Source organism: Sarcophilus harrisii, chromosome 1 (assembly GCF_902635505.1).
Source record: "Sarcophilus harrisii chromosome 1, mSarHar1.11, whole genome shotgun sequence".
NCBI classification, from domain to species: Eukaryota; Metazoa; Chordata; class Mammalia; order Dasyuromorphia; family Dasyuridae; genus Sarcophilus; species Sarcophilus harrisii.
In genome coordinates, this window is record NC_045426.1 from 134,619,895 (window position 1) to 134,646,496 (window position 26,602).

At 33.9% G+C, this 26,602-nt stretch overlaps 1 protein-coding gene across 1 annotated transcript in view; it reads left to right on the forward strand.

Moving 5' to 3' along the window:
* The first annotated feature begins 478 nt into the window (after positions 1–478).
* CCDC152 (coiled-coil domain containing 152) overlaps positions 479–26,602 on the forward strand; it is a 52,685-nt gene continuing 26,561 nt past the window's right edge. Inside the window, exons 1-4 of the mRNA XM_003759907.3 lie at positions 479–504; positions 8,233–8,323; positions 9,146–9,251; positions 18,045–18,113. Of these exons, the coding sequence (XP_003759955.1) occupies positions 8,237–8,323; positions 9,146–9,251; positions 18,045–18,113 (262 nt within the window). The 5' untranslated portion in view covers positions 479–504; positions 8,233–8,236. The remainder of the gene's footprint in view (positions 505–8,232; positions 8,324–9,145; positions 9,252–18,044; positions 18,114–26,602) is intronic.

The following is a 26,602-nucleotide window of genomic DNA, read 5'->3' on the forward strand; positions in this document are numbered from 1 at the left end:
CAAGCTGAACCGAGTAACTGCTTTCTGCCCAGCACCCTAGTGTGGATGCCCTGGAGGTGATGCATGAGAAGCGGGAGAAGAAAATGGGAGCGAAGAAAGCCAAGGCTGGTTAGAGTAAGCATCCTGAGGACCGAAGTCACAGGACCGTGGGGGACCTAGGGATCCTTCTAGCCCATTTTACAGATGAAGACACTGAGTCCCAGGCAAGGGAAAAGTCTCCTTTAGGAATGCAGGTCACACTGTGTTACGCAGTCACTGATCCGCCTCTCGCCCTCGGTGACCGGGACAAGGTCGGGTCTCCTCTGAGGAGTTGGAGTAAGTGACGTAACAGCCAGAGTAATGGAAGGAGGAGCCAGCAAGGATGGAAGGGGGGAAAGACAGGGAGGGCCGGAACCAAGTGACGTAGGAACCTGTTTTGGGGAGGCCGGAGACCAGAGGAAGCTCATTGAGGGCGGACCCGGGAGTCGGGGGGACACGGGACGGAAGAAGAGGAGGGAAGAACAGGTGAGCGCATGATCCTGCGGATAAATAACGGACCTCCGCTGATTGGGGTGGGAGCGAAGGGACCCTTAAAATGGCTGAGGAGAGTTACCAAAATGGAGGGAAGGCTCTACGGAGTCCCTGCCCAAGGGTCAGAACCTAAATGGACTGGTTCCGGGGAGGCCACCACTGGGAACTATGGGTGCCGCGTGTTATGACGTCATGACAGGCCTTCCGTGTGAGCTCGTGCTTCCTCCTGTAGAGACGCCGGAAGGAGCCGTGGGGGCCCTAGCCCCGCCAGCAATAATTCGTTTTCAAAATAATAATGATAGATTTATTTATATGTCACCTTAGAGCTTATGGAGTGATTTGTTCTCTCATTTAGCCTTAGGACCACCCTGCTAATAATAACGATAATAATCATTATCGGGATTCCTTTATTTGAAATAAAGGGTTATTTTTCAACCTTTTTTGAAAAGGCATTATATAAATATTTTTTAATATTTATATTATTATAAGTATATATATAAATAAATATAAGTATTTCTATAATGCCTGCTGTTTGCGGAAACTTTTCCCAGCTGTAATTAAATTTGACTTTCTCTACAACCCTACTAGTGGTTAATAATAATAATTAGCACATACAGTGCCTACTGTGTGCCAGGCGCGCTGCATTTCCCAGTTATTAACTCAGCTGATCTTCACAACTTAGCCTAATAGGCGCAATGTTTCCCCCCATTTTACAGATGAGGATGTCAGGCAAATAGAGATTTGGTGACTTGCTTAGGGACACATAGCTAGTATATGTCCAAGCACTCAGGGCTTCCTGACTCCAGGCCCCATAGCTCACCCTTCAGTGGCTCCCCACAGCTGCCTCCAGGACTGTCACTATCTGTTTTACAAATGAAAAAACAGGCCGTGATTTGCCAGAGTCACAAACTTAGTAAGGGTTTAAAGCTAGATTCAAATTTAGAGCTTCCCAATTCCAAGTCCTGTCAACAAATAGCCATTTATTAAGCACTTACTATGCGCCAGGTATTGTGGTAACTACTGAGGATACATACAGAGACAAGCAAAAGACAGTCGCTTTTCTGAAAGAGCTCACAGTCTTGTGCGGGAGGAGTCCAGTTACCTAGCTGCCTTTAGAAAATATTATTATTAATGATTTTTGTCTTTTTTTACACTGCCCACTCCCATCATTTTCCAATCCAATAATACTGTTCTCTTCTATGCCCTGTTCCGTCCTCTGAAAATACCATTGCCCTCGTGTAGATTGAAGAACATTGAAAAAGTAGGGGAAATCAGGTGATGAAAGACTTTGAATGGGAAACATAATTTTATATTTGAACCCTGAAACCAAAAAAAAAAAGATGCTGCAGTATATTGAATGTGTATGTAGGCATGGTGGACCATGGGAGTAATTTGGAGGGCGTCCAGCCTATTCTTTAGGAAGCTCGCTTTGACAAGTGAGAGAAGGGTGGTTTGGAGTAGAGAAAGAATTGACAGGGACACCAACCACCAAGCTCCTGTAGTGGTCCAGGTGTGAGGTGATAAGGTCCTGAATAATGTGGTGGCGATATCAGAGGAGAAAAAGAGGTCTTTGGGGAGATATCATAAAGGTGAAATGGACAACAGATTGGACATGAGAGGTGAAAAAGGGAAGAGCCAAGGATGGATGACAGCTAGCTTTCAAGCCTGCATCAGTGGGAGGATGGTCATATCCTTGACAGGAATGGAGAAGTGAGGAAAAAGGGAGGGTTTGGAGAGGAAAGGTAATGAATTCAGTTTGGGCTATGTTGAGTTTAAATGTCCATAGGACATCTAGTTTAAGGTGTCTAATAGGCATTTTAAACATGCAAAACTGGAGTTCAGTAGAAAGGTGGGATTTGAGTAGATTTGAATGAAAACAAAATTATTTCAATAAAGTAAAACCATTAAAATACAGATAAAAAAATATATTCCGGGGCAGCTAATTGATGCAGTGAATAGAACACCAGCCCCAAAATCAGGAGGACCTGAGTTCAAATCTGGCCTCAGACACTTAACACTTCCTGGCTGTGTGATCCTGGGCAAGTCATTAACCCCAATTGCCTCAGCCAAAAAAAAAAAAAAAAAAAAGTATGTTCTACTGACTTAATTTTTTTAAATTGAAGAGAAATGAATGATTTGGGGTAAATTGGGGGGGGGGGGAACAAAAAAACATAACTTAAGAGAAATTGAAACTTAGTTTTAACACAAGCCAAATGAGAACATCTTAATTTTTTTAATCACTCATTTACAAGTTTATCTTAACTATTTTGATTAGGAAAATTGTCAAAAGTTTAATATCTCCCACTAGTTAACACCACTAGCTAGTGGTATCTGTCAATTTTCCAGAGTTGCTCTGCAGAGGATTTGAAATATATTTCTCTGGGTGTTCTTTCAAACTTGTTTGAATTAATCATGGAATATTTTATCCACTGGTGCTTTTCTACATTTTTTTTTATAGATTCACCAGAGTTCTTACAGAATTGTTTATGGTCCTTAGAGTTTTCTTCAGCTTGGTCAAACCAAAGTGGGTGGTCATGCTGGGGGACAGAGAGAGTGCATTCATTAGTGCTATGACGAATTGGATGACTGGTCAGTTTGAAGTGCTAACTAGTTTTCAGTGCTAATTGCTGGCAGACAAAACTGTCCTTTTTCATCAATATTAATATTAGATTTTTGTTTTAAATGTGATCTTAAATGGTTTGAATGAATTCTTTGCTGAGAAATTGGTTTCTATTCTGAAGGCTTCCTTGTATAGTGTGTGGTCAGGAATAATATGCCTTTGCTAAGTCATTAAGTTTAGCTTCATCAACTTAGATATTTAAAAAAATTTTCATTACATATTGTTAAATTTCTTAACATCAGCCTCTTGCTATCATGCTATCAGCAGGCTTGAGTTTGGTGGTGTTGCTGTCCTCAGGATGAAATAGTTTGATGAAGACAGTCTTATAGGCTGAAATGTGTACTTTTTTCCCTCCATTCTACTTTTTATTTCTTCATTTTTTTCCCCTTGAAATTCTTGACCGGTTATTTCTTTAAATTTTGATATTTTTTAGCTTTATGAAGTAATTTCTTAGTTTGTTAGAGCATTATAGTTTTTAATTAATTTAGATTATTAATTTTATTAATTTAGATTAATTGAGACCTTGGCTGAGTTATTTTCTCTTGTTTTTGTTGATGATATACTTAAATGCTATAGTTTTTGTGGATTTATATTGTATCCTATTACTTTCTGAGGTAATCATCTATACTAGTTTCTTCATTGATTCTCTAGCCATTTTTCTGGGGGGAAAGAGTTGATGGGATCCCAGCCAGTAAGTACAATATCTTCCATTCACTCTGTCTGATCCTTAATGCTGGTCAAGTCAAGTTAAAAAGTATTAATTATCTACCAGTGCCAATCACTATGCCAAGTTCTGAGGATATAAAAAAAGGCAGCCTCTATTCTCTTTTTTTTTTTCAGTTATCATCTCTTTTTTTTTTTTTTTTTTTTAATTTAATAGCCTTTTATTTACAGGTTATATGCATGGGTAACTTTACAGCATTAACAATTGCCAAACCTCTTGTTCCAATTTTTCACCTCTTACCCCCCCACCCCCTCCTAGATGGCAGGATGACCAGTAGATGTTAAATACATTAAAATATAAATTAGATACACAATAAGTATACATGACCAAAACGTTATTTTGCTGTACAAAAAGAATCAGACTTTGAAATATTGTACAATTAGCTTGTGAAGGAAATCAAAAATGCAGGTGGGCATAAATATAGGGATTGGGAATTCAATGTAATGGTTTTTAGTCATCTCCCAGAGTTCTTTCTCTGGGCATAGGCAGCCTCTATTCTCAAAGAGCTTACAATTGAAGAAGGAAAGAACATGCAAACATACAAACTATATACAGAATAAATTGGAGATAATCTCAGAGAAAGCACTAGCATTCAGGGATTCTTGAAAGGCTTCTTCCAGAAGATTGGATTTTAGCTGAGACTTGAAAGTAGCAATGACCAAGAATATCATATTCAGAGTCCTCATTCCATTCAGGGCTGAGGATGGGGTCTGGGCGACATACTGCCAAGTGGAGATTCAGAAGTAACTGTATACATATCTATAGCCACTGGGCTAATGTGTATACCAACCCAATGGTTTTTCCTTTCTTATGGTCATTGTTTATGTGGCTCATTTTTTGTTATTTTGAGGTGATGATAAGGAGCTGTATTTAGAACATTTCTGTCATATGGTCAAGTCTCTCTACTAGATGTCTTCAAGCAAAGTGTGTTTCCATTTGTTAGATATGTTATGCAGGAGAATCTTGATCAGGTATTGGTTTAATTAAGCATCCATCTGGTCTTCAGTCCCTTCCAACCCAGACTTCCTACAAAGACAGAAAAAAGAATTGACAAAAAGAAATTAATCTTATTCAAGCATAAGTAATCCCCATTTCTTCCACATCTTGACCTTTCTTCTCTAATATGAGTTTATAAAGTGAAAAGAAATACACTAAATGTTTCTCTCATCTCTAGCCTCCTCCATCCTTTCATAATCCCACAATTTTATAGATTTAATCTGTTGGAGATATTGGGAAGTTGAATATATGTTTCCTAGTGTAAGGCTTTTCCTGAGCTGAGAGAGGAAAGATAGATAAAAGAGGTAAATCTCCACCAAAGGTGAAGAATTTCTCCCTTCCTTTGGTCTTTCCTTCCTTCCTTCCTTCCTTCTTTCCTTCTTGCTTTTTTTTTCTTTCTATCTTGCTTATTTCATGGAAATTAAAGTTCTGAAAATCTAGTTCACTAATGACATTAATAAAATGACTCAAATAAGAAAAGGGACTATTTTCACAAAGAATTAGGAACAAAATTATGGTTAATGCTTAGTATAGCTGGATAAATTATAGTAGGTTGAAGTAATGAAATATTATTGCCCATTAAAAATGTGAAATACTAAAAATTCAAAGAAACTTGAGAAGACAATAGAACTGGTCCAGAGAAAATTAGCAGATTAGGAGAACAATTTACAATTATGTCCAAAATAAAATAGAAGAAAGCAATATTGAAAGACTTAAGAACTCTTATCAGTATAATGATTAATCATGACTTTAGATGACTTTTAGTGAAGTATGCTTCTCTCTTCTCAGAAAAAAAGTGGTGAACTATAGTTGTTGAACAAGGCATACATTATCACATATGGTTCTTTTTTGGTCCTTTTTCTTTCTTTTTCTTTTTTATCTTTTTTTTTTCTCTAACTCTACATCTTTGTCACTATGGAAGGTTCTTTTTTTTCTTTGTGTGGATAGGGATTGGAAGATGAGACAACAATCTTTTTTAAAGAGTACCAATAAAATATTTATTTTAAAAAAGAAAAAAGATAATATTAAAATATCAAGCTTCATTCTTATATAGTTATTTTAAACAGAGATGTAACAATGCTCCAAATAATTCTTTTTGGTCATTCTGTAAACCAAAGTGTAACTGGAATATTGCTTTTATATTTCAAGAATAATCCCACTAATAAATAATTTGTTTCACTCCCTAAATTGAATAAGAAAGATCTTCCATATCTAATTAGTCATCAGGAAGTAACCCTAAATCCTGCAAAGCTGTACAAATGGAATGAGGACGCTGGAGGCAAAGACTTTTTGTTGGCCATCCATAGTTTGATGCTTTTGCACTACATCTAGAGAAAAGAAAATCTTGGTATAAAATCTTCTCTATATTCTCAGGCATAGGAAATAAGAAAAAAAGGAATGACTCAAAATTTCTCCCAATTTCTGATTTTTGAGTATCCAATATTGGCTTCAATACTTTAATGAAAAATTCACTGGGATTCCAGAACAGGGAACTCCATTGCTCTAGATCTCCAATATCATTAAAAAACGAACTGCTAGACTACACTAAATATTCCCAAATTCTTTGACTGCAGCACAGATGAACAAGTACTGAAGCTTTGCTTATCCTCGTAAATTCCAACCCACAATGCCAAAAGCTTAGATATCTGAGCAGCACTAACAAGAAGATAGTATTGAAGATATTAATCCTATTCCTGAACACCAGTTAAGTGTAACATTGGTAATGCTTCCAGGTCTTCAGACAAAATGACCAGCAGAATGACAAATGAAGAAATTATAAGAAGATTATAAAGAGAAATTAAATGGTCAGCATAGGTAACTAGGAAAAATATAGAATGTGATACAAGTAACCATCTAACATAGATTGCTCAACTGGCATATGATATAAATAAATAGATGCCTGATCTATCTAATCTGACCCAGCCTGTCTCTAAGGTAATGGTTATTTCTGCCTTTGTGGGGAGCAAGAGGAGAGCCATGGATGAACGCTCACTGATAATGAACCATTTGACAGTGTCAAGGGGTTGGTAGGAAGGACTTTCTTTTCTGATTGTTAACTACTATTGCAGCACCCACAAAAACAATTGCCAAACTGCAGTTCTGCCAAGGTTGCTTCCCAAAATTATGACTGAAATCTTCTCTGAATGCAGGAATCTGTGGAATGCTGCCATTTCCAGGACTGTTGGACCTGTCTGCTTGTTCAGGTGGCAGTTGGTCAGCATTTGGTGGAAGTGGTAAAAAAGGATGGGCCCCTTCTCCACTATGATTTCTCTTATTGATGGCTATAGAGATTGAGCAGAAAGCAGATCCAATGGTCTAGAGCCCAGCTTCTTAAATTATAGTTCTCAACCCCATATGGGGACTCATAACTGAATATGGGGGTCACAAAATTATTATTTACTATTAATAAATTTGATTTGTATACGTATATACCCAGAGTCACATAATAATCTCCAGGGTGAAAATTGGTCACAAGCAGAAAATGTTTAAAAAGCCCTATACTAGAGAACACTGCTATTCTCAAAGGACTCCAAGGGAGAGTCAGGGTAACAGCCTGTTCCAGATGACTCAAACACATCACATTCCTTAAGACTGGAATAAAGGTACTCAAGGATCCTGAATCTAAGAGCCTTGAAAATATCAATTCCTATTGGTCCTGCTTCAAATACAATCACCATCCTGGGTGGACAATAGACAATAAAACATTAAAAAATTTCAAAAAGGAACATGATTTTGTTATTTGTTAAGTTTAATAGTTTTTAATGCTATGTACAAACACATTTTTATATGCAGAAATATTTGTGTTAATTAGTGTCAGTGAACAAGATTATATGATGATCAATTCTGATGGACATGGCTCTCTTCAACAATGAGATGATTCAGACCAGTTCCAACAGTCTTGTGATAAAGAGAGCCATCTACAATTAGAGACAGGACTGTGGGAACTGAGTGTGGTTCACAACATAATATTTTCACTCTTTTTGTTGTTTACTTGCATTTTATTTTCTCTCTCATTGTTTTTCTGGTTTGATTTGATTTTTCTTGTGCAGCAAGATAATTATATAATTATGTATGCACCAAAATATGATGCATATGTTGGATGTAACATATATTTCTACCATATTTAACATTAAAAAGTATTGTTAATAATAAAAAGGAAAAATATTTTAAAATCTAAAGAATAAAAGCAAATCCAACAATGCAGTATTAATTGTGAGCTATCAATTCTTTTTCCTTCTCTTCCCTCCCAAGGACCTTCTGAGGTTCCTGAGATAACAGTTAATCTGATCAAATACTATGGACTAGTAATGTGCTAATAAGAGAACAGGAGTTCTTTTCCATCGTTTTTTACTTTTACATTAAATATTATTGCTTTTTCTAGAAAGATGAATGAAACTGGTGAAACAAATGAGAAAAAAATGAGCATGGTGAATCTTGACAAACTTATAAATGACTTCTCACAAATAGAAAAGGTATGTAAAATTACCAAGAAGTAGTGTTTGGATTAAAGGATAAAAAAGGGAGCCACGGAATGATGGAGAATGTGAAAAAGAAAGAAGGAAATGAATGAAATAACATAGAGAAAAGAAATTAATACAAGCCTGAAATATATTTGAACTGAAGCATTGATCAAGTAGGAAATTCTTTAAGATCAACATTTCAGCCTTCTTTCCATCTAACTCTGTACTTATCTTTCCATTTTTTATTTTCTAGGTAGGTTAGGTGATGTAATAGAAAGAACAAAGACTAAGAGAATAGATCCATGAATGACAGCTAAGACTCTGACACTAGTTAGCTGTGTGACTAGGGAAAGGCTTGATTTCTCCAGGCTTCATTTTTCTCTTCTATAGAATAATGAGGGGGCAGGTTAGACTAGGTAATCTCTCATGATCCTTCTAAGTTATAACCCTGAGGTTCTTTTCATTTGCTACTCTTCTTTTTCTTTTCATCTTCCCTTTTTCTTTCCAATTATCATACTTTCTTCTAATTCCCTTATCCCTTTTCCTATTTCCAGAAATTTGTGTTTTGAGTATGTTTTGCTGAAGACATCAGCTTGTATCTAGGTACCACAGATAAAAGGGGTAATAATGTGGCTTTTGTAAAAATGGCTTATAGAAATATTGACAGAAGTCTAGTCAGCTTTAGAACATATTATCTTTACATAGTCCTTTTCACTATTTAGTGTTTAGAGTCAGTCCTTATTTCTGAAAACCCCAAGATGCATCTTGATTAAAGTAAAAGAATCAAAATGTAATTTTGACTTGTCATTAAACTCAATACGTTATTTTTTCCAGAGAATGTCAGAAATCAGTTCAAAGAATAATAAATTAGATATTCAGTTGGACAAGACTAACTCTTTGCTAAAATTGATGCAAACCAAAGAGAACTCTGTTAAAGAAGGTAAGAAATTATTTTCATAAACAAATTCTTTCTGACAAACATACTTATTAAATTTATTGATAACTAAATAGAGTATAATAGCAAGAAACTTGGAGAATCAAAGTTGAATAGAGAATAAATATGACTAGTTATAGAGGTCAAATGTAGGTAGATCATTTAGGAAAGAAAAACATTGCACTATATATATGGCTCAGATCTCACTTTGTAATGAGAGAAGATCACGGAGTTGTGGTAAGCCACAAGCTAAATATAAGTCAGTATCATGGCACTGCAAGATTTCTAAGTAGAAGGATGTAATATATAGGGTATATAAATTGGACTTCTTTTGAAATCACTCATGTCTAGACTTTTCGTCAAGGAGCTAATTTAAAATAACAGTACTGATTTGTTGTAAGTATGCTTGTACTTACAAATCCATATGAGTGTGGTCTTCAGTTTATTCATTTTGGGAAGTCATACATTTCTCTAATGAGACCACCATTGTTTAAAATACTTTGGGAACTTCATTTTTGAAATTAGTTCTACAACCCATAATATATTCTCTTGAATATCTTAATCAGTAGTCAATATTCATACTTTAAAGATAGACATGATTTTTTGAAACAGCCTAAAATAATGTATTAATGCATATAAATCACTGATAAAACATTCAGTCCAAAAAAAAGTTTGCAAGAAGACATAGGTTTCTAACTCACTGCCACTTTGGTTTGCTTCTGGAAAATGAAACCATACATGTAATTGCAATCCAGGAAATTGATTCTATGCAGACTAAACTGATTTGGAATGACCTAAGAGTTGTAGGGTCTGTGTGCTTTTATAGAGGTAATTATTATTATAGAGGTATAGAGGTATAGAGGCTGAAATAAGTTTCAGCCTTTTAAAATTTACCTATTTAGGGTAAGGAGACTCTCAGATTTCTTTGATCTTCCATTCATGATTATGTCAGATAAAGATAAACAATGGAATCAGTGGATTTCCTTTGGTGCCAGGGACTGCACTTTCTTCATTTCTTAGAAATTGTTTTTTCAAATGTATATTAAATTTAATATGGTAGTTCCAATACTGCTTATCTCTGTCCCCTTCTGAAATTCTCTCTGCGATGTTTTGTGTATTTTAAATGTTTCATTAATACCCTTTTTCTTTTTTCTTCCTTTTTTAGAGTATCATTATTAAAATTTCCATAACTACTCCTAAATTTTCAACCACCCCCTATTTTTAAAAAGCTCCCTTAAACTAAATAAGAAGAGTTAAGCAAAACAAATCTGTGAAATGACTGGGTCTTTAGATTTTTCACTTCATTATATCCCTACCAAGAGATAGGAAAGATGTTTCATTGTTAATCATCCAAAGTTGTGATTCTTCAGTCAACAATTTAACAAGTATTTATTGAGTTCTTACTATGTGCTAGATAGAGACAAGGTGAAATAATAGAATTAACTCTATTCACAAGGAGTTTGCATTCTAATAACTGTAAATTTTGATTACTGAAATCTTAAAAGATTTATTTGGGTTTGCAGACTAGATTTTGCTTTTTTTCTTAAGGACTGTGCCTTAAAACTCAGATCACTCTGGCTTTTATTGACTAGTCAACAGTAAGCACCAGGCCAACCCTGATTGGGTCAGAATGAATGTAAATAGCAAGAAGTGAGGTTCTTCCTCTCCCCATTGATATACAGATATGGCTATAGGTTTGGTTTTTTAACTAGCTAAAAGAGGCCATTTTCTGCTTCATTTCTTATCTATCCTTAATCACTAATTGGGCATTGCCTCAGTCAAACTGAAACCTGCTAAAGATCTTAGCTTAAAAAAGCTGCATCCAGGGCCATCTCCAGTCTTCCTGATGTATATTTTGGCTCTGAAGGAGAAAATGAAGCTGATGACTTTACACAGCCCTGCCTCACTTAACCCCAATTCATTTACATGTCATGGCATCACCTCCCTGATGTCATGGTTCTCTTCAAGAACAAAGAACAATCAAAAACATTCTAAAAGGGAATATTACAGTATGTTATATACAAGTTACATGCATATGACATGACCTTTTATATCTAAGTTATATACCTATTTGGAGTTCATTATAGAATATGAAGTGAGACTGATTTAACCCCAATTTTTGCCAAGCTGCTTTCTACTTTTCTTAGAAGTTTTGTCAAATAATGAGAAAGGGTCCTTACCCCAAGAGCTACATCCTTGGTTTTACTGAACATTCTTTTATTCAGGTCACTTATTTTGGGATCTTGAGACCTAATCTGTTCCACTGATCAACTTTTCAATTTTTAAACTAGTATCACTGCTTTGTCGTATTGTTTGAGATCTGCCAGGCCCCTTTCCTCCCCACTTTTAAAAAATTACTAAAAGTCTTGATATTTTGTTCAGATTCATTTTGTCTCTTTTTTTTAGTTTTATAAAATAAATTTTTGTAGTGTGATCAATATGATACTGAATAAGTCAATGAATTGGTGAATCAGATAGGGCTGAGGTCTCTACAGAACTCTTTCTCCTAGGATAAGCATAACTCCCATCCACAAAGTAACAGCATATTAATTTCTGCTGGTAAGACTGCTCTGATTTGTTGAGTTCATGTATAATCAAGGAAAATAAATCTTTTCACTATGGCTGGAAATTTTTCATCAAAAGTTTTTGCCCTTGCCTAGATATTTTTTTCAGTAGTTTGATTTTTAATTTGAAATCAAATACCTAATTTTATTTTATGCATTATTAAGATATTCATTTTGACATTACTATCGCTAACCCCTTTCCCTCTGATTAATCAAGAGAAAGGGGGAAACATATTTTTATAATAAATAAGCATATTCAATTGAAATAAATCTATATAGTAGACCTGCCCCAAAATGCAAAATATATGTCTTTCCACGTTTCATCTTTCATATTTTATCAAAACCTACCTAGGATTCACAATTTCTTTTGTTATTTTTAATGGCATAATGTATTCATGTTACCACATTTTATGAACGTATTACATTCATATACCAGTTTGGCCATTCCCCAGTTGTCTTAAGAAGTAATCTTTAGATTTTAGTTTTTTTATTTCCTTTCTTCCCCTTTAATTCCCTCTTCTGCATCAGAAAATTTATTTTACTTGTTACTCTTCCTTTCTCAGTATTGTTTTCCATCTTAACCTCCAATCCCTGTTTCTATACCAAACTCTGTATGTGTATGCTATGTATGTGTTCAGTCTTCCTTTGTCTGCTAGGGATAAGAATCAAATTTATCTGATGCCCACTCCTCCAGTCTCTTCCTCTGTTTGTCTATTGTTTTCATGTGCTTTCCCTCCTTTTTATTTCTCTTCTAGTGTACACTTCCTTTTACTTTCCCTTTTACATTGTTCAAACCCTCAGGATAGAACCTCGCTCCCTACACTGACCTCTACCACCTTTGAGGGTTAGGCATCCTGGACTTTCAAAGTGTAGGGAACCATTATAGCTTCAAGACTCTCCAGCATCTCAGGACAGACAATCAGGTATCTCATACTCCCTGGAAGGGAGGGCTGCATTGGTCTGTATTCTTCAGTATTGCCTGTTAGGCACCATGCTGGTCCCTGCCCAGTACTGAGGACAACACAGAAAAGGGAATTTCAAGGTCCCCAATCTGAAGTGTTCAGATCACCCTAGGCATTTTTCAGGAGAGCCCTTTTCCTTCTGCTGCTTTCCAGCTACATGTATCCTATCTCACTAATTTGAATTTTGCTTGGGGAAATTATCCTGTTGGTCATTTCTTACAGAACAGTAATATTCCATAATATTCATATACCACAATTTATTCAGCCATTCTCCAACTGATGGACATCCATTCAGTTTCCAGTTTTTAGCCACTACAGAAAGGGCTGCCACAAACATTCGTGCACATACAGGTCCCTTTCCCTTCTTTATAATCTCTTTGGGATATAATCCCAGTAGTAACACTGCTGGATCAAAGGGTATGCACAGTTTGATAACTTTTTGAGCATAGTTCCAAACTACTCTCCAAAATGGTTGGATTCGTTCACAACTCCACCAACAATGAATCAATGTCCCAGTTTTCCCACATCCCCTCCAACAATCATCATTATTTTTTCCTGTCATCTTAGCCAATCTGACAGGTGTGTAGTGGTATCTTAGAGTTGTCTTAATTTGCATTTCTCTGATTAATAATGACTTGGAGCATCTTTTCATATGACTAGAAATAGTTTCAATTTCTTCATCTGAGAATTGTCTGTTCATATCCTTTGACCATTTTTCAATTGGAGAATGGCTTGATTTTTTATAAATTAGAGTTAATTCTCTATATATTTTGGAAATGAGGCCTTTATCAGAACCTTTGACTGTAAAAATATTTTCCCAGTTTATTGCTTGTCTGCATTAGTTTTGTTTGTACAAAAACTTTTCAGTTTGGTATAATCGAAATTTTCTATTTTGTGATCAGTAATGATCTCTAGTTCTTCTTTGGTCATAAAGACCTTCCCCTTCCACAGGTCTGAGAGGTAAACTATCCTATGTTCCTCTAATTTATTAATAATTTCATTCTTTTTTTTTAATAGCCTTTTATTTACAGGATATATAAATGGGTAACTTTACAGCATTAACAATTGCCAAACCTCTTGTTCCAATTTTTCACCTCTTACCCCCACCCCCTCAAATGGCAGGATGACCAGTAGATGTTAAATATATTAAAATATAACTTAGATACACAATAAGTATACATGACCAAAACATTATTTTGCTGTCGAAAAGAATCAGTCTCGAATTATTGTACAATTAACGTGAAGGAAATCAAAAAATACAGGTGTGCATAAATATAGGATTGGGAATTCAATGTAATAGGTTTTAGTCATCTCCCAGAGTTCTTTTTCTGGTATAGCTAGTTCAGTTCATTACTGCTCCATTAGAAATGATTTGGTTGATCTCATTGCTGAGGATGGCCTGATCCATCAGAACTGGTCATCATCTAGTATTATTGTTGAAGTATATAATGATCTCCTAGTCCTGCTCATTTCACTCAGCATCAGTTAATGTAAGTCTCTCAGGCCTTTCTGAAATTATCCTGTTGGTCATTTCTTACAGAACAGTAATATTCCATAATATTCATATACCACAATTTATTCAGCCATTCTCCAACTGATGGACATCCATTCAGTTTCCAGTTTCTAGCCACTACAAAAAGGGCTGCCACAAACATTCGTGCACATACAGGTCCCTTTCCCTTCTTTATAATCTCTTTGGGATATAATCCCAGTAGTAACACTGCTGGATCAAAGGGTATGCACAGTTTGATAACTTTTTGAGCATAGTTCCAAACTACTCTCCAAAATGGTTGGATTCGTTCACAACTCCACCAACAATGAATCAATGTCCCAGTTTTCCCACATCCCCTCCAACAATCATCATTATTTTTTCCTGTCATCTTAGCCAATCTGACAGGTGTGTAGTGGTATCTTAGAGTTGTCTTAATTTGCATTTCTCTGATTAATAATGACTTGGAGCATCTTTTCATATGACTAGAAATAGTTTCAATTTCTTCATCTGAGAATTGTCTGTTCATATCCTTTGACCATTTTTCAATTGGAGAATGGCTTGATTTTTTATAAATTAGAGTTAATTCTCTATATATTTTGGAAATGAGGCCTTTATCAGAACCTTTGACTGTAAAAATATTTTCCCAGTTTATTGCTTCCCTTCTAATCTTGTCTGCATTAGTTTTGTTTGTACAAAAACTTTTCAGTTTGGTATAATCGAAATTTTCTATTTTGTGATCAGTAATGATCTCTAGTTCTGCTTTGGTCATAAAGACCTTCCCCTTCCACAGGTCTGAGAGGTAAACTATCCTATGTTCCTCTAATTTATTAATAATTTCATTCTTTATGCCTAGGTCATGAACCCATTTTGACCTTATCTTGGTGTACGGCGTTAAGTATGGATCAATGCCTAGTTTCTGCCATATTAGTTTCCAATTTTCCCAGCAATTTTTATCAAACAGTAAGTTCTTATCCCAAAAGCTGGGATCTTTGGGTTTGTCAAAGACTAGGTTGCTATATTTGTTGACTGTTTTATCCCTTGAACCTAATCTATTCCACTGATCAACTAATCTATTCCTTAGCCAATACCAAATAGTTTTGGTAACTGCTGCTCTATAATATAATTTTAGATCTGGTACAGCTAAGCCACCTTCATTTGATTTTTTTTTTCATTAATTCCCTTGCAATTCTTGACCTTTTGTTTTTCCATATGAACTTTGTTGTTATTTTTTCTAGGTCATTAAAATAGTTTTTTGGGACTCTGATTGGTATAGCGCTAAATAAATAGATTAGTTTAGGTAATATTGTCATCTTTATTATATTTGCTCGCCCTATCCAAGAGCATTTAATATTTTTCCAATTGGTTAGATCACACTTAATTTGTGTGAAAAGTGGTCTGTAATTTTGCTCATAAAGTTTCTGATTTTCCCTTGGCAGATAGATTCCTAAATATTTTATGTTATCAGTAGTTATATAGTATATTTTTAAAGAAGGATGTAGAATATGAGTTCACTTTATGGTATAGCATATTAGAGGAGGTCCATCTTGTGTTCATATATTATAATTACACATTTTGAAAAATTAAAATACTATATTTTTCCAATATTCTGCCTATAAATTTGATTATTTTTGAGTTCAGAACTGAATAATTCTCCCTATAATCAGTAGTTTTCATATGAATTGTTGGAACCTCATTTTGAAAAGATATATAAGCCATTGAATTAGAGAAATAAATTGACAAAAAGGTAAAGAAATGAGAGAGAGAAGAAAGGGAAGGAAGGAAAGGAGGGAGGGAGGGAGGGATATGAAGGGAAGGAGGCAGAGAGAGAAGGGAGAAGAAGAAGGGAGGAAGCGAGGCAGGAAAAAAATGTAATCAATATTTATTCAACTGTATCTCTTGTGTACTATGCTAAGTGCTTTATAAAATATTCTATCATTTAATCTTTACAACAACCTTAGGAGGTAGGTTTATTATTTTACCTTTAACAGTTGAGGAACCTAAAGCAGACAACAGGAGATAAGTGACTTTCTCAAGATTTCGCTGCTAGTAAATATCTGAGGCCAAATTTAAAGTCTTCCTAACTCTGCCTAGCACTCTATCTACTGAAGCCCTGGCTGCTTAGATGTATAGCTGACAACTAACTCTTTGGTTGCTGAGAACATCAGGAAGATGAGAACAACCCCTATTTCTATGGGAAAAGATCAATAATAGCAATATCTTGCATGTGTGTAGGTTCTTTTGTTGTTGTTGTTGCAAAATATTCATATCTATAGACTTACTTTAAGATAGTATATAGTAATTATATGTAGGGCCCCTCCTCTTTTAATGTGGGAAGTATGATTTTTTTTCCCCAAACTGGGAAAAATGCTATACTGGGAATATTCACAATCAGTTTTATTGTTATGGATTTACACAAGCCAGAGTTTTATGTATATTAACTATTAAGCCAGAAACTTAAAGGTAAAATTATTTTTATGGTAAAGTCTTTTAAAAATACTAAAAATTATTTTCTATTTTGAAGTTTTTAGTACATAGAGATGGTGTTTGTGTTAGTTTATGCCTCAGAAATCTTATTATTTTATGTATAAAAATATTTACAGCAGTTCTTTTTGTGGTAAAAAAAAAAAAATTTTAACTGAGGAGATTGTCATCAGAGAATGGTTGAGCAAGTTATATGATATTGTACTGTAAGAAATGAAGAAGAGAGTGATTTCAGAAGTACTTATAAAGACTTAGATGAACTAAGAACCAGAACAATTTCTACAGTAACAGCAATATTGTAAAGATAATACACTTTATGGCTCTCTTCAACAATGAGATGATCCAAATCAGTTCCAATTATTAAGTAATGAAGAGAACCAGCTATATCCAGTGAAAGAATTATGGGAAATGAGTGTGGACCACAACATAGCATTTCTACTTTTTCTGTTATTGTTTGCTTGCATTTTTATTTTCTTTCTCAGCATATTTTTACATTCTTTCTAAATCCAATTTTTCCTGTGCAGCAAGATAACTGTATAAATATATATACATATATTGTTTTCAACATATACTTTAACATACTTAACATGTATTGAACTACCTGCCATCTAGGGGAGGGGGTAGAAGGAAAGAGGGGAAAAGTTGGAACAGAAGGTTTCGCAAGGGTCAAGGATGAAAAATTATCCATATGTTTTGTAAATAAAAAGCTATAATAATAAATTTTTTAAAAGATAATACACTTTAAAATGCTTAGGAACATATCAATATACAACCAGCCACAGTTCCAAAGAACTCATGATGAAATATGCTATCTACCTCAATCCAGAAAGAGAATTGATGAATTCAGAGTATAGATTAAAGCAAATTGTCTTCTATTTCTTTTTCTTGGTTATGTGTGTATGTGTATGTGTGAATATGGCTAATATGGAAAATTTTTTGCATGTCTATACATATTTGTAACGGTTTTTATTTTTCTTGTCTTCTCAGTGGTTAGGACAGTGGGGAATGGGGAAAAAAAGTGAACTTAGAGCTGAAAATAAGATGAATTGAATTTTTTGAAAAAGGAAGCCTATGATTTAGTACTATACATGACTAAAAAACATGTCTTTTATTCCCTTATATGTGTTTTTCTTTGAGATAGTTAGCTTTTTTATTAAGTAGTTAATATTTTTTGTTAAATTAGGTAAGTGGTAATAATAGTTAATATTTAAGATAATCTTTCTTAAGCATTGGAACAAAATAGTTGCAAAAAGTAAGTTTAAAAGCTTACAAGTGATTTTTTTCACTTTTATTTTTTTAGAATGTACTGCTTTGCAGAATGTGATAAATGGACTCCAGGAAACTATTGAAAATCAATATGATTTAAAAGGTAAATTTTTAAAAGTTGGGCTTTAGGTCATTTTATAAAATCATAGATCTGATTTACTTTAACCTCTTTAAAATAAAAGCTTAATCTCATTAACAGTAAGGGCCCTTTAATTTTACTTAATTTATCTCTACTCTTCTAAGTCACAAATATTTGATATTTATAAGACTTTCTTAAATTATCAATAAAATATTTTAAGAACTTCCATGTTGGGTCAGAGCAATGATCCATCCTTTCTAAAATTCTCTCTTTTGAAAGTGGCATCAGGTTAATCTTAGTAAGTATTTAAATCAACTTCAAAAAATTAAAGGTACATCTAAATATTCTTAGCTTCCTTTAATAAGTTTGTATTCTTAAAATAAAATACTAGTGCTTAGAAATTATGTAATCATAATGATTGATATTTTCCCTTTGGATTGGATTGTTTTGTTTATGGACTGAGATCATCTCTTATAAATGCAACTTTAAAAAACATTTGGATCATTTAACTGTCTGTGGCATAATTGCATGTACCTTATTCTATAAATCCAAAATAGACCCTGCTCATGTCATATTTTTGTGATGGTTCCAATCAAATGAACAGACCAGTTACTCTTGCCCTTTGCTGAAAATATGTCTGTCACTATGTCACTTGTCCATTTCAGTTTAAATCAAACAATTTTTCATACATAGGCCACTGTTGGTTTTTTTTTAATTTTTTATTTTTTTTGCTAAGGCAATTGGGTTAAGTGACTTGTCCAGGGTTACACAGCTAGAAAGTGTTAAGTGTCTGAGGTCAGATTTGAATTCAGGATCTCCTGATTTGAGGACTGGTGCTATATCCACTGTACCACCTAACTGCCCTCACAGGCTATTGTTCTTATAAGAATCTCATATACTTGTGTCATTGTAACTTTCTTAAGGAAAGTGTTGAACGAGAAATTTATATAATTATAGGATTTATCCTCTTTAATTTGAAATATTTCTAATTATCTTCTCTTATTCTTTCCTTTTCCCTAAAATTCTTTTCTGAAACATGGATGGAACCCCAAAACATGCATAACAATTTGAAATTTCCTTATTCAGAATCCAAATAATTCAATTTGAAGTAAAATATATTTTCCCATGGGGATTAATTAATGGAATTTTGAATGCCAAATTCCATGATTAGATTGATTGATTTTTATGGCCAATAATTTTAGAGGTTGAGTGAATCTAAATATTAGAGCTATCTCAGAGTTTCTTTAAAAAAGCAACAGCTTGGTAAAGATTCAAAGTAAAACCCTTTAATGCCTTATAAAAGTAAAGTTCTGAATTTATGATAAATACCATTTTCGTTTAAAGGAATATTCAAAAGGATTATTACCTTTACTTAAAAGGATGTGAGATCATGTATTTGGGGAAAAATAAAATGTTGTTTTCAAGAAGAAAAATAGAGAATCTGAAATAGTTCTCAGATCTGTAAATAATTTCATGTATTACCATTAACTCAAAATGTGTAATTGCACCTGTCAATAAAATATTTTAATTGGTATTATAATTTTTACTACACTTTTCCAATGTACTAAGCAATGATTGGGTCAGTGATCTGGCCACATACTATAATAAAAAATCTCTTCAGTTGAGTCAAGAGAGTTGGTTTCAAATCCCACTTCCACTACTTATAAATGTTGTGCCACAGTTCCCTTTTGATGTCCTGACCTAGTTTCCCCATTGCCCTATTTAGTTACTCTACCTCAGGTTATAACCTCTCCCTCTTAAAGTTTGATTAGATAAAGGTTTACCTCAGTTGCACAACAATAAGTTGTTGGATAAGTAAATCACTTACTTTTCTGAGCTTTAGTTTTTTCATCTGTAAAATAGGGATAGTAATAATTCAAGCCATCCTCATAAATTTATTGTAAGGATCAAATGAAGTTATGTATGTAAAACACTTATAACCTTTAACATGTGATCTTAATAATGTATTCAACTAACTTTTAAATATGCCTTTCCATGCTAACTGTTGTATGTATACTTTATCAGTAAGTAGTTATTCCCAGTAGAGGGGTACCTTTTTCTAGATCCAGAAAAAAGCCCAGGCTGGACTTTGAATTTTCTTCATAAAGTAACCCTACTCTTATGATCTTAATTTCCCATCTTCACTCAGCAGAGTTCTAGAGCAGATTCCCTAGAGGACCACATCTGTGACTGCTTCAGAAGCTTTGGGGACTTCTTTATTTATACTGGTCATCCTCTTCCTCCCCTATATTCTGGCAGCAACAAATGGAAAGGTGGTTGAGGGCCTTTGCCAAGGTACAGAACTATATTTTGGCAATGGCTCTACAATTTCACAGTATGAATGAAAAATTGTTATTCATGACCTTCTGAATGGTTTCATGATGGAATTAATCAGATTGTAAAAAGAAGTATCACTTCTAGGAACTATGAAAAGTCATGCTTTTCTTACTATTTGCCTAATTCTAAGATTATGTGGAACAGTATACATGAGCTGTGTCTAATATAATAATAATATAATATCCTGTAATATTACTGGAGCAAAAGAACTGCAAAAAAGTTGATCAAAAAATTGAGAAGCTTTTCTAATTTAGTAATAGTCACTTATCTGGTTCCCAATCGTCCTTCCTTCTTTGGGCATCATTGTATCTTCAATATTAAAGACTCCCAGTTAGTAAAGGTCCTGTAGCCTGAGGTCATATGTTTTCTACAAAACATTCAAATTTACAAATGCTTCTGTGAAGGATCTTACATATATACTGCTCTCATCTCTTCACCTTTTCTCATCTCCTCACTCTAAATATGCATTTAGAGATATGTGGGTAGGCAAGATTTATAGGCAGATGGATAGATAGATAAGTAGACAGACAGACTGACAGAGATAGATGGAACATTTGAGTGATTGTTATGTGCACTATGCTAAATGTTGAATAAACAAATACAAACAAACAAGATCGTCCCTTCCCTCAAGGAATTTACATTCTATTGAGAGAAGATGAAACATAATGGGGAGCCAAAAAAAAAAAAAGGGGAGTAGGATATGCATGTGGCAGTACATTTGGAAATGTTATCTGGGAAATGACACAGAAGTCTAATTCCAGGTAAATTAAGGCAAAAAGTTCACTTGTCAGAAGTGGAAATAACATAGAAAAGAGTATTAGGGCTACACTAGTACAGACTCAGATTTTCCATGTGTCTGAAAGAGTTGATCCAATTATTCAAGTAGTATTCACCAATGACAAACCAGGAAAGCATTTTTCACACTGCATTTAGTTGCCTTCTTGTTCAGGGATTTCCAAATTTAATTAATACCATTCTAACCTCAATTTAAATCTAAATAATTTTTCTTGTTTTTGTTTGTTAATTGAAAATTACCTGTTTCTTTGGCAGCTGCCATTGCATTAATCCTCCCCCATTCTCTTCCAGGTAACCTGTAGGCATTTCTATAGGATCAAAAGTTATGTCCCAAAACTCCAAAAACCAGTCTTACCACTTGCTATTAATGTGATATTTGATAAGCTATTTAACCTTTCTTTACCTAAAATCTCTCATCTGTAGTTGGATTAACTGACTTCTAAGATCTCTTCTTGATTCTGTAATCTTTGGCCTTAGAAGGTCATCTCCTCTAACTCCCTCGTTTTCCAAAGAAGAAAGCTGAGACACAGAAGGTCATAAGTGAATTGTCAAGGTTCACATAAATGATAAAATGATAAAGCCAGGATTTAAACCTGGATCCTTGGAGTCCAAATCTTTTCCAATAAAGAAATGTTCATCAAAAAAAGACCCTTGTGGATGAAAATTATTTGGGCCTTTTGTTTAAGGAACTTAAATTCAACTGAAAATAAAAAGGCAGTTACTGTGACATGCAGCATCAATATATTGTAATTTATCCTATTTAATCACTGCCTGATTAGGAACTATATGAGATGTAACAGATACTCTTGTAATATACTTTTACAAAAACTTTTATTTTTCTCCCTTATTTATAAGCCAATATTTATTTGGGGACTTGTTTCAATTTGTTACATTTGTTTTAAGAAAATCAAAGATTTTAATTCTAAATTCATTGGATTGTATTTGTGAACACCTCTGTGATTTATTTTAACTATGGAACTATTTTTTCCCAAATTTTGGTAATAACAATAGAACATCCTTTAAGATCAATAGAAATAAGTTTAATTTAGAGAAAAGTATGATCACATTCTTCTCTATATGGGATTCATTCTTGATTTAGGAATCTGTTTGCCTTTTTGCTATTTTCTGATTATTAATATTTTCCCTCGATCATCTCTTTAAACTTCCCAGTTTTACTCAAATATCCATTACAAGCATTGTTAAAAAAAAAAAAGGTAAATAAATTAATTCTAAGCAAATATATCCAGTTATAAATTAAATACATTACTAACACCATCAATTGATTGTGTATTATGCATCACCGTTTGCATTTAATGATTGGTTCTAGATCAGTGAGACTTTTTTTAGGCCCATGATTGAATTCAAGGTATTTCCAAGAGTTATCTACATAAACTGAGTTTGCACTTAATATGTAACTGACACATTAAAAAAAAAAAAAGGATGGGTTTGATGTATATGCTTGACTACCATTGTAATTATTTCCCCTGCAGAACTCTTAGACTACTCCTTGAAATTCCAGGTTTCTCCAGAACATCATTTGAGAAATGCTATTCTTACATATGGGGGAAATGAACAATTCTGGGAATTTACCAAGTAACATTGGTGAATACTACTTAGAGATATGATCAGATTAAATCAACATAGCACCATCCCAAGTAATCATAGCACTCTTCAGAGCAAAGAAAATCCAAGCCATTTTAGGGAGAGTATAAACATAACAAAATCAGGCAACTAAGTCATTGCTAGTTAAGAAAGTAACCAAGAAAGTCACAAGATAGCTTTGATCCTAAAGTCAGCAGAAAAAAACCTAAATGTTTTCTTTTTCAGCAGCTATAAGTCAGAGAACTATAAACAACTTAGAAAAAGACCAAATATGGGGAGTGAAGCCAAGATGACAGCTGGACTATTTCAATTTGACCCTCCAAACAACTTTAAAATAATACCTTAAATCAAATTTTGGAGCATCAGAGTCAACAAAGGGTGAGACATTCTTCCAGCCTAAAAACCTTAGATATTTGGGAGAAATTTGTGACACTGCAGTAGAAGCCTGACTGGAACCCACATACATGATGGCAACAACAATGACTGCAGCAACAGCAGCTTCAGGAATTCTCAGTATGTAAGGGGGTTAGACAACTAGTCAGAAGGAGATTATAGGGGAAGCTTCCCTAGCATGGGATAGAGCTGGCACTGATTGGCAACACTATTGCCCATTCACAGTTCTGGGTCACATTTTCAGGAGATAGAGGAACACTGGGACCGGGAAGTGGGGAGGGAAATGTCATGAAAACAGCCACAAGCAAAGCCTTAAAGAAAAATGAAAATTGGACACAAGTTCAATAAAAATTCATAGAAAAGTCAAAGAAGAATCTAAGAGTGGTAGAAGAAAATAAATGAGAGTGATAGAAGAAAATTATGAAAAGAAAACTAACAGCTTGGTAAAAGAAGCACATGCACACAAAAAATAGAAAATAATACTTAACAAAGTTGCTCTAACGGTAAAAGAGACACAAAAATTCACTGAAGAAAGAACTTTTTAGAAGCAGAATAGACCAAATGAAAAAGGACGTACAAAAATTTTTTGAAGAAAAGAACTATTTAAAAAACAGAATTGGCCAAAGGGGAAAAGATGTACAAAAACTCACTGTAGAAAATAATTCTTTAAAAATTAGAATTAGGCAAATGGAAGCTAATAACTCCATAGGATATCAAGAAATATTTTTTTTTAAATCAATAGAATGAAAAATTGAAGAAAATGTAGACTTCCACATCAGAAAAACAACTGACCTGGAAAATAGATCAAGGAGAGATATTTTAAAATTTTTTGGACTATCTGAAAGCTTATGATCAAAAAAAGAATTTAAGTATCATATTTCAAGAAATTTCTAAGGAAAACTTCTCTGATATTTTAGATCCAGAAAGCAAAATATAAATTGAAAGAAGACATCAATCACCTCCCAAAATGAAAACTCCCAGGAACATTACAGCCAAATTCCAGAGCTCCCAAGTCAGAGAAAATACTTTAAGCAGCCAGAAAGAACAATTCACATATTGTGGAATTATAGCCATAAATCTCTATAAATAGAGATTTAGCAGCTTCTATGTTAAAGGAGCAGAGTACTTGGAATGTGGTATTCGGAAGGCTAAGGAGCTAGAATTACATCTAAGAATTACTTATACAGCAAAACTGAGTATAATCCTTCAGTGGGAAAAATGAATATTTAATGAAAAAGAAAACTTTCAGGCATTCCTGATGAAAAGACCAGAGCTGAATAGAAAATTTGACATTCAAATATAAGACTTAAAAGAAATATAAAAAGGCAAACTTGAAAAAATAATCATTAGTCTCAATAAAGTTAAACTTTATTTTATATTACTTAATTAAACTTAAATATACATTTCTAAATGAGATGATACATGTGACTCCTAAAATCTTTATCATTATTAAAGCAATTAAAAGGAATTTACATAGAGTACATGGATGTGAGACTATTATGTTGGAATGATCTTCAGAAAAATTAAGGGTGAAGAATGCATTAGGAGGAGGAAGGGAGAGATAGAATAGAAGTTTTCTCCCATAAAAAAAAGGCATTCAGGGAAGAACTTTTTCAATGGATGGGAAATAGATGGACAGTGCTTGAACCCCTCTCTCATTAGAATTGGTTCTGTGTGTGTGTGTGTGTGTGTGTGTGTATATACATACACACAATTTGTATAAAGATGTAACTTATCCATTGGGAAAATAGGAAGGGAAAGGAAGACAAAATGGGGGTGGTAGGTGGGTGGGTTGATTAAAAAAGGGGGACAGGTTCCCTTAGAGGCAGTAATTTAAAGCAAAATAGTCTTTTAAGAAGAGACAAGATTGAGAGACACACACTTGAAACTGAAAGACACACGCAGAGTTAAAATAAAGGTCAAAAACTGATCTGCTTTAGCTGAACTGAAAAAAAAAGGAGGTAGCAACTATGATCTCAGACAATGAAAATGTGAAAATAGATATTTTACTAAAAGATACCATAGGAAAAAAATAATATCAAAATATTGACAGGAAGTTTCTCTGATAAAGGCCTCATTTTTCAAATATATACTGAATTTAGAACTGAGTCAGATTTATAAAAAATAAGAGCCATTCCCCAATCAACAAATAGATAAATATATAAATAGTCAATTCTCAGAAAAAAATCAAAGCTATAATTATTTGAAAAAAATTTGATTAAAGGAAAATTTAAACATCTCTGAGCTATCACCTCATCTTTATCAGAAATGTCACATGTTTGTTAGAAATGACAAATGCTGGAGAGGATGAGGGAAAAATAGGTACACTAGTGAACTGTTGGTGGCATAGTGAATTCTTCATTCTGAAGAATAATTTGGAACTAGGTCCAAAGGGCTAAAAACTGCATATATTTTGGTTCAGCAATGCTACTACTATATCTATATCCCAAAGAGATTAAAGTAAAAGAAAAAGAACCTGTTTCTACATAAATGTGTATAGCAATTTTTTTGTGGTGACAAAGAATTGGAAGTTGAGGGGATGCTTGTCAATTGGGAAATGGCTGAACAAGTTGTGAAATGATTATTATGGAGTACTATTGTGCCATGGGAAATGAAGAGGTGGGTGGTTTCAGAAAAACATGGCAGTATCTGTATTAACTGATGAGAAGTAAAGCAAGAAGAACTGGGAGATCACTGTACATTAGGTAACAACAATATTGTAAAGATGATCAACTGTGAAAGATTTGGCTACATTGATCAATACAGTGATCCAAGAAAATTCCAAAAGGCTCATCATGAAAAAATGCTATTCACCTTTAGAGAGAGAACTGATAAGTGCAAATGAAGTATAATTTACTCACTTTTTTTACTTTTTTTTCTTTTTTGACAATGTGACTAATGTGAAAATATGTTTTACATGAATTCACATTTTAACATGTGTATCTATATCCATATATATATATATACACATATTGTTTGTCTTCTCAGTGGCTGGGTGAGGATGTAGAAAGAAGGGGAAAATTTTTGGAACTTAAAATTTCAAAAGAAAAAAATGGTAAAAATAGATAAATAATAAATTTGAAAAGCCATTTTGTTTTGTTTTTGCTGAGGCAATTGAGGCTAAGTGACTTGCCCAGGGTCACACAGCTAGGAAGTGTTAAGTGTCTGAGATCAGATTTGAACTCAGGTCCTCCTGACTTCAGGGATGGTGCTCTATCCACTGCACTACCTAGCTGTCCCAAAAAGCCATTTTTAAAAAAAGATAGAAGGTCTGAGAGGGAAAATAGAAACCACAATTATTTAGCAACGTTTTACAGCAGAAGACTCTCAAGGGGAATAATGGGGAAAAAAAAAAAAAAGCCCTATAATCATCACACACACATACA